This window comes from Bufo bufo, chromosome 5, assembly GCF_905171765.1.
Source record: "Bufo bufo chromosome 5, aBufBuf1.1, whole genome shotgun sequence".
Lineage (NCBI taxonomy): Eukaryota > Metazoa > Chordata > Amphibia > Anura > Bufonidae > Bufo > Bufo bufo.
Genome location: NC_053393.1, coordinates 373,774,367 through 373,787,394, shown reverse-complemented (window position 1 = coordinate 373,787,394; position 13,028 = coordinate 373,774,367). Strand labels below are relative to the sequence as shown.

Below are 13,028 nucleotides of genomic sequence, written 5' to 3'. Positions count from 1 at the left end.
CAATATACAGTACATATGAGGAAGTAGCGCAGGGCAGAGAGTCCAGAGGCAGGCTGAGAAGCTTGCCTCTGTGTGTTGCACATAGCTGTCTTCCGCACTCAGTAGTAGAGCAATGCTAAGTTAGGGTAGCTAAAGAGACACTTTACTGTCAATTTTTAAATACAAGTACAACTATTTCCCTAATATTTCCCTACACCTTTAAAAAGTGAAAAGTTACACTTTAATTTATTCAGCAATTTGAGAAACAGTAGATCTCCTGTGGGATTAGACCACACTTGTTTTGGACATAATTTGACCAAGTCATTTAGCCATCACTACTTAACTCTTTTCAAAGTCACTCAGATCCTTACGATTGCCCATCCTTCCTGATTTCAACACATCAAGGTCAAAACTGACTTGTTCAATTGCTTCCAACATATCGCACCCACTGACAGTTGCTGTTATTTCGATAATCAATGCTATTCACATCTACTGACAGTGGTTTCAATGTTATGGCTGATCAGTGTACTTTCTGTTATGAGATATTATTCTCCCATATTGCAAACTTCCAAGTAAAAAAGTGGCAAGGAATGAAACTTGTTCTTACACTTCTATTTCTGAAAAGATGAATCACGATTTCTTTCTTTATGAGAAGTGTATTATTATACTTTTAGTCTGGTGTGATGAAAAGTGGCAGGCCAATATCTGATGTTCAGCAATAAGTCATTTATAGTCGTTGACTGAATAATAACAGAATATAATTGCCCATGGCATCAAAGATATAGTGAAGCTCTTGGGAAGCCATACAACTTGACTTCAGACCTAATTGAGGGTAGCATCGTAACACTATTTCAAACGTATGCAAAATGAGAAAATGTAATAGTAGCTGAGAATGTCAAATTGTGTAACTAATGGGGGAGACTGACACTCATAAAGAAATGTAAAGAGATACGTGTTAGCTTGAATGACCTTATATTTTAATATTACATGTATGCATTTATAACAAATTATTTGTAAAGTTTAACCATGGACAGCATCAATTCAGTATAAGTCCAACCTAAACAGATAACAAATGAGACCTACCAAGAAACAGGAAGGATCACATAAATGTCAAACAAGGTAAAATAGGAGAGAATATTTTAAAGAAAAAAAACTGCTACAAGAGGACATCGTTTTAAATTAGAGGGGCAAAGGTTTAAAAGTAATATCAGGAAGTATTACTTTACTGAGAGAGTAGTGGATACATGGAATAGCCTTCCTGCAGAAGTGGTAGCTGCAAATACAGTGAAGGAGTTTAAGCATGCATGGGATAGGCATAAGGCCATCCTTCATATAAGATAGGGCCAAGGGCTATTCATAGTATTCAGTATATTGGGCAGACTAGATGGGCCAAATGGTTCTTATCTGCCGACACATTCTATGTTTCTATCACAATAAAGCTGTCACGGATGAGAATGGGGGAAACCTCAACCGTGCGATGTTAAAGGATAATGGAAGCTGCTAGGCCAGGACCACAGGATCAGGGAGCAGGTCACCTCCTATTGCGCCCCTAATACTGACCCTGACTATCCGTATGAGCCAACCCAGATGGTAGGAGGGCTCATACTCCGGAACCTAGGGTCCCTATTATCCCTAAGGAAATCCCTGGACTTAGGAGCAGGGTAAGACAACCTGTTCCTCCTAGACACGGACAAACAGGTGTCTAACTGGCCAAGCTGCAAGGAAGGGAGTACATATACAGCCTATGGATATGGCAGGTGAGTGAAACCACTTCCACACCTACCTGCCACAGAAACACTGACTGGAACCCGTGCTCAAATGCTGATGTCCACACCAAACATAAAAAAGGCACAGCACACACACATAAACACACAGGAAACCAGATCCATAGCTGCAATGAGGATAGACACCACACAAACATAAACATAACATCACAACATGTCTTTTATGACCACAAGGGTGGCCCTCACTGGAAGATGGTATAAGGATACCAGGAGGATGACTCCAGCATAACATGCCTGGAGTACCCCTCAGCTACAGGCTTCCAGCAGAGGCTAAATAGCCCAAGTAGCCACACCCACACAGACACACACTGGGAAGGGAGTTAACCCTTCCAACACCAGACAAGGTAAGGTAACCACTTAAAGGGGAAGTGAACATACAACTAAATCCCGTGCACACCAAACAAACAAAGTGCACACATAAAACTAGACATTGCCAGAGGCAAGCGCATGCATAGACGGCAAGCCGCCTAGCCACCAGCTCAGGCTGCTCCACTGCCAAGAACCTGATGTTGCCACACGTGAGGCAACATACTAGCAGCTCTCACCTGGTTGAGAACAATACCAGACCGCGGGCAACTGCATGCGTCACAGGGAGTCACGGCCATGACCATGGTCGTGACAAAAGCATGGTGACAGTAACAGAGCCAACAGATCAAGGGCAAATTCAAATGGGATTGTAAGATTGCACTAAAAGGAGTTGCCTGACATTTTGATATTGATGGCCTATCCTTAGGATAGATTATCAATATCTGATCAGTGGGTGTCCGACTCCCGGGACCCCCACCAATTAGCTGATTGAAGAGACCACAATGCTGAGCAATGCTACCTCTTCCTACGCCAGTGACATCATGTTCATCGGTCACATGGCCTAGGCACCACTCAGATCTATTTAAGTGAATAGGCCTGAGCTGCAATACTAAGCACAGCCACTGGCACTGTGCTTGGTAAGCTGTGAGGAGGGTGCAACAACCACCTGAGCAGCGCGGCCTCTTAAAACAGTTGATCGCGGGAGTGTCGGGAGTCGGACCTTCACAGATTAGATATTGATGACCTGTCCTGAGGAATAGACCATCAATATCAAAATCTTGGACAACCCCTTTAAGGTAAGTAACCTTATATATGTAAAAGGCAACATGGGAAAAGTGGAGTAAAAAGGAGAATTAGTACAGTATAGTAGAAAGGATCAAGCTATCATAAGATGAAAATGATATTAAAAGAGTTTTCTGGGATTTTTTAAATGATGACCTATCCTCCGTTGCCTGATCAAACAGTTAATCGGCAGAGGTCCCGGATGTCAGACCCCCAGCAATTAGATACTGATGACCTATGCAGAGGATAGGTCATCAGCTAAAAAAATCCTGGAGAACCCTTTAAAATTTCTTTGACTACACAACACATAGGGCTGTCTCGCTGATAGGATATGTGTGTTCAGTTGTGAAAGTATAGGTTCAGTATATTCTTCATTAGAGGGGTCATTTTATATATCCAGTTAGTCTATGGTTCATAAATTAGCAGAGAGCCGGTAAAAGGAGCATCTCTGTCTCTAGAGGACCAACCATTTACTTGCATCACAATAATTTCAATGAGCACTGTGTAATACTTCATTTTCCCTGTGGAGGTGCTGCTGGGGAATTAAACACTTGCTGCTGTGTTCCTTTGAAAATTACAGCTGACTGCTTGGGGTCCAAGCACTAATATCAGCTTATTTCAAGGGACATGTGTAACAAAAAATAAATAATCTCAGTATCAGTCAACAATTTTACTGTCAAAATAAAAACAAGGAACTGCCATGATTATTTTTTTTTGTCTCACATTACAGCTGAATATGTAAATTGCTTATTTTTATATTTGATGAATAAAAAAGTAATTGTCTTTTTTTCGCTATTGTATAGATAAATGGCAAAGATGATGATGGTGTGCTTGCAGGAAACTGGACTAATGATTATAGTTATGGAGTATCGCCATCTGCTTGGACTGGAAGTATAGAGATCTTGCTAGAATTCTATAGTTCTAAGATACCAGTAAAATATGGCCAGTGCTGGGTCTTCGCTGGTGTATTTACAACATGTAAGTATTAAATGCTATAATCTGACTCAAAATGAAAATCTTCAGGAAGATTCACATTTCTGTGTTTGCTAGGATACTGCCAACTAATAATTAGCAATGAGTGGGATGAGCAGACTTTTTGGTGCGTTCTAGCACGATCCAACCAATTTATCTCTAAATGCAAGGTCCAACTGAAATGAGTCTAGAAGATACTTCTGGAAGTACAGCAATGGTAAAGGGATAAGTACATAGTGGAAATACTGACTCTAAATGCTGCTATAGTAGTTTATTATGTTAACTGCTTTAGAGGGGCTATGTCTGGTTATCTGGGTTCCAGACCTGGTTTATCTATTCTGAGTATGGAGTTATCCTCTCACAGGGGCGTAACTACCATAGTGGCAGACTATGCCACTGCTATGGGGCCCAGGGCAAGAGGGGGCCCAGTCTTAGTTGGGATTATCTCCTCTTCTACTGGAGGTGAAAACTTGGTCAGAACTCTACCCTCTAAACGAATAACTTTTAGCAAATGAGGCAGTGGAAAAATGGCCCAAGGGGGTTAGGTTTTGGGAGAGGGTTTAGGCAGAAACTTCTCTATGTACGGCACTTATTCTCCCCTTAGGACTTATCCACATCTTAGCATCATTTTCAAGTCCGTGAAAAAAGCATCCTTGTTTCATCCTTGAAGATGTCTATGAAGGATCTGTGTTTGGTCCATGTCAATTTTTACCATCCATGTGTCATCCATAATCCACAGATGTTTCTCAGCTGAAAATTTATTACCAAAGCATCTTCTATCAGTTTTTAATAAAAATAGACTCATCACGGAAGCCACACAGAGGCCATCAGTGTTGTGTCTGTGATTTTCACGGACCCATAGACTTCAATGGCCGTGCTTGACCGCATCACGGATAAAAGTGGTGCATGTCTCCGTGTGTTTTTTTTACTGATCCATGGTAGGTAAAAAAAAAAGACTGAAGTGTGAACGGACACATTTAAATCAATGGGTACGTGTGCTGTTCGTAGAAAATGCGGACAGCACACATCAATGAAAAACAGAAATAAGGACGAGGCCTTAGTTCACAACTTGTGGATTCAGTTTATGGGCTCATGCACACGACCGTATGTATTTTGAGGTCCGCAAAAAATACAGATGACGTCCGTGTGCATTCCGTATTTTGTGGAACGGAACTGCTGGCCCCTAATAGAACAGTACTATCCTTGTCCGTGATGCAGACAATAATAGGACATGTTCTATTTTTTTTGCAGAACGGAAATACAGACATACGGAAACAGAAAGCACACAGAGTAACTTCCGTATTTTTTTTGCTCACCTATTGAAATAAATGGTTCCGTATACAGTCTGCAAAAAAAACAGAACGGACACAGAAAGAAAATACGTTTGTGTATATGAGCCCTACAGCAGATTTGTTTCAGCTGGCCACTGTAGGGGCAGGGGTGCGGAACATGTTTGTGATGGGAAATATTTAACCTTCTCAGATTTTGCGTGCATTCAAATTGAGGTACGTAAGTGCTCTGCCAAGGATTCCTCACAACATGCCCAATTTTTTATTTCCCTGGTATAAAAACACAATGTTGACTTAGCATTTCTGCTGAAGCAATGCAGTTAGCCTTAGGTGTATAATTCCTGGCTGAGCAGATGAAATGAATCTAGTTGCCTGATGCTATGAAGTTAGACTCCGACTTATCTGTCAATATCCTTTTATAAAATCAGCAGTGCTTAAATTCCATTTCTTCACCTATAATTTTTTTCTTATATTTTTTTCTGAGCAAGATCACGATGGCAGCCATCTTGCCTGAGCTGTTCATAACGTGTGTGTAATATATACAGTACAGACCAAAAGTTTGGACACACCTTCTCATTCAAAGAGTTTTCTTTATTTTCATGACTATGAAGGCATCAAAACTATGAATTAACACATGTGGAATTATATACATAACAAACAAGTGTGAAACAACTGAAAATATGTCATATTCTAGGTTCTTCAAAGTAGCCACCTTTTGCTTTGATTACTGCTTTGCACACTCTTGGCATTCTCTTGATGAGCTTCAAGAGGTAGTCACCTGAAATGGTCTTCCAACAGTCTTGAAGGAGTTCCCAGAGATGCTTAGCACTTGTTGGCCCTTTTGCCTTCACTCTGCGGTCCAGCTCACCTCAAACCATCTCAATTGGGTTCAGTTCCGGTGATTGTGGAGGCCAGGTCATCTGGCGCAGCACCCCATCACTCTCCTTTATGGTCAAATAGCCCTTACTTTCAATTTTTCGGCTGACTGACTGACCTTCATTTCTTAAAGTAATGATGGCCACTCGTTTTTCTTTACTTAGCTGCTTTTTTCTTTCCATAATACAAATTCTAACAGTCTATTCAGTAGGACTATCAGTTGTGTATCCACCTGACTTCTCCTCAACGCCACTGATGGTCCCAACCCCATTTATAAGGCAAGAAATCCCACTTATTAAACCTGACAGGGCACACCTGTGAAGTGAAAACCATTTCAGGGGACTACCTCTTGAAGCTCATCAAGAGAATGCAAAGAGTGTGCAAAGCAGTAATCAAAGCAAAAGGTGGCTACTTTGAAGAACCTAGAATATTACATATTTTCAGTTGTTTCACACTTGTTTGTTATGTATATAATTCCACATTTGTTAATTCATAGTTTTGTTGCCTTCAGTGTAAATCTACAATTTTCATAGTCATGAAAATAAAGAAAACTCTTTGAATGAGAAGGTGTGTCCAAACTTTTGGTCTGTACTGTATATGTATATATATATATATATATATATATATATATATATATACACACTCACCTAAAGAATTATTAGGAACACCATACTAATACGGTGTTGGACCCCCTTTTGCCTTCAGAACTGCCTTAATTCTACGTGGCATTGATTCAACAAGGTGCTGATTCTTTAGAAATGTTGGCCCATATTGATAGGATAGCATCTTGCAGTTGATGGAGATTTGAGGGATGCACATCCAGGGCACGAAGCTCCCGTTCCACCACATCCCAAAGATGCTCTATTGGGTTGAGATCTGGTGACTGTGGGGGCCATTTTAGTACAGTGAACTCATTGTCATGTTCAAGAAGCCAATTTGAAATGATTCGAGCTTTGTGACATGGTGCATTATCCTGATGGAAGTAGCCATCAGAGGATGGATACATGTTCTCATTCTGTTTACGCCAAATTCAGACTCTACCATTTGAATGTCTCAACAGAAATTGAGACTCATCAGACCAGGCAACATTTTTCCAGTCTTCAACAGTCCAATTTTGGTGAGCTCGTGCAAATTATAGCCTCTTTTTCCTATTTGTAGTGGAGATGAGTGGTACCCGGTGGGGTCTTCTGCTGTTGTAGCCCATCCGCCTCAAGGTTGTGCGTGTTGTGGCTTCACAAATGCTTTGCTGCATACCTCGGTTGTAACGAGTGGTTATTTCAGTCAACGTTGCTCTTCTATCAGCTTGAATCAGTCGGCCCATTCTCCACTGACCTCTAGCATCCACAAGGCATTTTTGCCCACAGGACTGCCGCATACTGGATGTTTTTCCCTTTTCACACCATTCTTTGTAAACCCTATAAATGGTTGTGCGTGAAAATCCCAGTAACTGAGCAGATTGTGAAATACTCAGACCGGCCCGTCTGGCACCAACAACCATGCCATGCTCAAAATTGCTTAAATCACCTTTCTTTCCCATTCTGACATTCAGTTTGGAGTTCAGGAGATTGTCTTGACCAGGACCACACCCCTAAATGCATTGAAGCAACTGCCATGTGATTGGTTGACTAGATAATTGCATTAATGAGAAATAGAGCAGGTGTTCCTAATAATTCTTTAGGTGAGTGTATATATATATATATATATATATATATATATATATATATATATATACTGTATATCTGTCATTCCAATCCTGCTTATGATAATAATGGAAGAAATGATGTCCATTATTAGGCATAGTGGCCAGTGCAAAAACTGCAGAAGTTTAAGGATACTTTTTTTATATTTTTTATTATAGATAGTAACAGGGAAAATTAAAATAACATCACCAAATGATTTCAAAATATATGTAACCCTTTCAGCCCCAAGTGATTTTCCATCTTTTACATTTTCATTTTTCACTCCCTGCCCTCTTGGCGTCAAAACTTTATTTATTTTTTTCCCATTCATACAGACATATAGGGCTTGTTTTTTGCAGTATAAACCATACTTTCTAATGGCACCATTTACTATTGCATAAAATGTTGTGGGAAGCTGGGAAAATTTTCTGAATAGAATTGAAAAAAACCACAGTTTTATGGGTTTTGTTTTTACAGAATCCCCTATGCGGTAAAACTGACATATCAGCTTCATTTCGTGGGTTTTAATACTGAAAAAAAAACTTTGGAAATAGTTTCGCCTTTGCATCGCCATATTCTGAAACGCCTAACTTTTTTTATAGTTACGTCTATGGAGCTGTGTGAAGGCTCATTTATTTGTGGAGCAGTCTTTATGTTTTATTGATAGCATTTTGGAGTGTGTTTGAATGTTTGATCACTTTTTATAAAATTTTCTGGTGGGGGGAAGTGAAGCAACAAAAAGCTGTAAATTGGCCATTTTACCTGCACTAACTGTTTGTGATAAATACATTTATATTTTAATAGTATGGGTATTTAGGGAAGCGGCAGAGCAAATGATTGTATTTATTTTTAGTAAGGGGAAATGGGGGTGATTTGAGATTTGGTGATTTGAGATTTAATCTTTTTCTTACTTTTTAAAAACTTTATTAAACTCCTTTTTTTTTTTTTTAAAAGTCCCCCTTGGGAACTTTAACATGCAATTATTAGGTATGTACTCCCATAGACTGCACTTATTTCAGAATGCAGGTTATGGGAGATTCAACATATTCCTGTGGAGCACTGCCACCTGCAGGCCTCTATAGGAATATACCTATGAGCCATATTCAAAGACCCGACTTCTGCCGTACATGTATGGTGGCAGGTGGGAAGGAGTTAACATAAAACTTGATTTATACAATAGGTCATTGTCTCACACATTCCCTTTAAATGGCCATGACATACAGTATGTGCACCTCAGATAAAGAGAGTAATTTTAGAAACTTTTTATTTTCAATCTGTTCCCTCGCTCCTAAGGTCAAGTAGGAAAGGGATAAGAAATTGTGTTCCTCGTATAAGCTGGGGGGGGGGGGGATAGCTCTTCTCCAGGGCAGTGGCGTACATAGAAATCATTGGGCCCCATAGCAAAAATCTGAATTGGGCCCCTAACCCCACCTACTACCCACCCGTGGCCCATTCTACTACTAATTAAACCGTTAGGGATAAATAACTAAAAAAACTAACAAAAAAATAATATTTTCCCATAAGGTTTTGCTCTGGAAATTATTAACGTATATTTAAGTAGACATGGTTCCATACGTATGTAGCCGACTACTGACAATATAAAGCCTTAAAAGGGTATTCTCGTTTCAAACTATTCCCTATCCACAAGATGTGTACACTGCTCAAATATCTCCGGAATTTCCATAGAAATTAATAGAACGGCCATGCACATGTGCGACTGGCCCCTCTGATCATTTCAGGCTTCAGGGGATACAGGGCCTCCATTCTCGTGGATAGGGCATAACTTGAAAAAACCTGAATAACCCTTTAAAGTAGGGATGTCCAACCTGCAGCCGTCCAGCTACTGCAAAACTGCAACTTCCATCATGCAACAGCTGTAGGAACGCATCCCTAACTTAAAGTACATGTAAACTAAATGACGTTTATTAGAAACTATTTTAAGTGACTTAGGGTACTTTCACACTTGCGGCAGGACGGATCCGACAGACTGTTCACCATGTCGGATCCATGTCCATGTCGGATCCGTCCTGCGGCCACCGGACCGCCGCTCCGTCCCCATTGACTATAATGGGGACGGGGGCGGAGCTCCGGCGCAGCACGGCAGTGCACGGCGAAAGCCGCTGGACTAAAAAGCCTGACATGCAGTCAATGGGGACGGAGCGGCGGTCCGGCGGCACTGCGAAATAGCCGCAGGACGGATCCGACAGGGTGAACAGCCTGTCGGATCCGTCCTGCCGCAAGTGTGAAAGTAGCCTAAATGACTTTTTCTACGATTTTTTATTTTTTTTGTATGAGAAACAGGCACCTGAAATTCAAGTGCCTATAGTGCTTAATAATCCATACTTTCGTACACCGCTGATATGACAGTGGTGTACAGAAGTACAGATTTCACTAGGGCTGCAGCGAGCGATGTACAGCACACATCACTCTTCCTGCCTGTCTGCTAAAGCCTGGCACAGTGGGCACAGTCAGGAAGAGCGATTTATATGCGAGTAGAGCTGAAGGAGGGCAAGGCAGGAGCTTGCATAGCATCGTTCCTCCTGCTTGTGCCCACTCTGCACAACACCCCCCCCCCCTCCATGAACTCTTCTTAATGCTAATGTGATAGAGTTCACTGTAATGGGGGGGAGCTGCTAGGGCATCGTTGTCTATATAAGCATCAACAGCAAGCAGTGTTAATGGGGGGGGGGGGGGGGGGGCTGCTTGAGGCACATTGTTCTGTATATGATAAGATTATGTAGAGGGCAGTGTGCCCCCCCTCCCCTCGAACTCTGCTTGCTGCTGCCCCCTCACACTAACCATTCCCCCCTCCCCCACACTTCCCCATTAACTTTTTTTTTACTTTTGATGGTGCACAGCTGCACACTACTTACTTCTTCCGTAGCTGTGCAGGGCACGCTCTCTGGACACATTACCAGTCTCTGGGGATTGGAATTATAAATCACTGAGCCGGGCAGGCAGCGCAGTGAAAGACAAGTCTAGCATCCCGCCCGCTCAGTCCTGTCTCTGTCTACTGAGCTAGGCTAGCCAATCAGCAGCAGGCTATTAACGCTGCTAAATGCTGATTGGCCGGTTCAACACCCAGCAGACAGACAGAGGAAAGCGCACTGGCATAGGCTGGCTGGGGACTGTCTGTCACTGCAGGAGCCGGCAGGAAGATTGATAAAATATGTAAGGGGAGGGGGGCCCTGAGCACAGGGGAAGCAGGGCCCGTCTGAGCCCCAGATAGGGAGAAGTGATAGTGGAGCCACAGCAGCTATGTCAGTGTAATTAGGGGCGGGGCCTTCCATCCACTCCAGGCCCCCCCCCCTTCACGGGCCCCATAGCAGCCGTGTGGTCTGCCGCTATTGTAGGTACGCCACTGCTCCAGGGGTCATTCACACAAGTATCTTCGCCAGACACAAAGTTTAAGATCCAAACATCGCTTTTATTTGGCACCTAAAGCATCATTCACACACTGTTATAACATGCGGCTTTCCCAGCCCAATGTCCATCAGCCTCCTCGCTGTACAGAATACCATTCACACACAGTCTCAAGTCCAGTACCTTTACGGGGGAGTTTGGCCCAGTAGTCCTCCCGACTCCGGCCTCGTGACCCTTGCGCCCAGGCGTCACGGCGTCCCCCAATGTTCCGGATAGCAACTAGCCCCGTGGCCCCTCAGCCAGCCCAGCTGAGACCACTCGTACAGAGCCTCCAGCAGGACTCTGTTTCAAAAAGACTCTGTCTCCTTCCCCAGACTGGGAGCCACACCCAAGTCCAGCAACAGGATTAAATAGCATCCCTGGACATGGGCATATTCCCAAATCCCGGACTGGAGCATGGTGAACAGGCCCCCACCCTGCACATTGCCTGTTCCCAGTAAAAGCCCGCTTTTTTATGCTTCCCCGGGACTTTACTGCACCCATCACTATTTACATTGCCACAGCTGATATTTTCTCACAATAATTTGGAAAATTAGAGAAATAGGCTTACAAATATAAAACTGACGGCTTGATAGAGAGGGGGAAAAGTCTTGTTTTCCAAAATCATTAAATTACCTAACTCCAATAAAAGTACATTAAATGAGCTCCTACTAGCTTCTTATGTAACCTGAACCTGTTTCCCAAGAGATCCTATTATTAGCTGTATGAACGTATTCATTCTCATTGGTAACCTGCTGGGAGGTTGGTGGAGATGACTTGGAACTGTCAACAGTCTAGGCATATTGTAATGTGATGGCCACGGAGTGACCTTACTGCGCATTTCATTCTTTAAGTGCAATATGGGTAAACAATACTGTGTTTATTGAGCAGCATATCCGCCTACTCGCTCTCCAAGTCATCTCACTTTCTTTCCCTATAAATTTACAGCTATGTCTGAGCCTGAGAAGGAGTCATTAGCGTCATGTGTGTTTATGCTATTGCATGACATAGTTATGTTTCATTTGTCACATAAGAAGCACAAAGTGCTCTGAGAATAGCTCTCCTGCAACATATTTAATTCTTATTACATCAGAAAAAATGTGCAGCCAAGTTTATTTTAACAGCGCACATATGTTTTCACATGTTGAAAAAGGATTTGGGGTCCCTGATATGAAATCACTGTATAGCTTGAGTTTAACGGGATTTAAAAGCCAGAACAGCGTCACTCTTGTTCAAAGGTTGTCCCTGGTATTGCAGGTTGATCCCAATCAATTGATCTACAATGAAATTTATAATTTCCCCTTCGCAGTTTTCTAGAGTAAAAAAAGTTGCAAACCCTGTGTTTGCGAGTTTTTAAATGCCATTGCATCTAAATCTAGTTGCAAGTAGCATTCCTATACCACCATCGCAATTTTTTTATGAAAGGGGGAGTGGCAATAATGAGAAAGGGGCAGTGGCCCCAGCACATTTATGTTCTTTTGCGCCAGTTTTCGGGTGTAAAATATGAAATCTATGGCAGCCTTGATCCAAAAATTAGGTGCATCCTCCAGCAGTGCAGGGGATATCATAGACCAGCGTAAAACGCTGATCTATAATGAACCCCCCTCCCACAGTGCATGGACAACAGTGGCACTGTCCCAACATAATGAAGGTTTTCTTCTTTTGTTTTTTTCTTGGTAAGGGAGGGTGAGAATAAATGTTATGACTGGACTGGTCCTTATTTTTTGCTATTTATGCCAACAGTATCTGATGAGCGCCGACCACACTAGAAGTTTAAAAAAAATTCTATGAAAATAAAAAATAAAATGCCACTGTGGGCAGAGTAAAGGCTTCATTCAGCATCACAAAACTACATTGTCTTGAGTTTTATTATATTTTTTTTTATCTGCGTTCAACAATGGCTGATTTTTTTAAATACATTTTTGATTAATAATATTATGATACAACTAGAACTGCTA

General features: G+C 41.9%; 1 protein-coding gene across 3 annotated transcripts in view; it reads left to right on the top strand.

Annotated features, from left to right (window-relative positions):
• Positions 1 to 13,028, top strand: part of F13A1 (coagulation factor XIII A chain) — a 256,915-nt gene that overhangs the window by 122,324 nt on the left and 121,563 nt on the right. For all 3 annotated transcript variants that reach the window (XM_040432510.1, XM_040432507.1, XM_040432508.1), the window contains exon 7: positions 3,656 to 3,830. In XM_040432510.1, the coding sequence (XP_040288444.1) occupies positions 3,656 to 3,830 (175 nt within the window). The remainder of the gene's footprint in view (positions 1 to 3,655; positions 3,831 to 13,028) is intronic.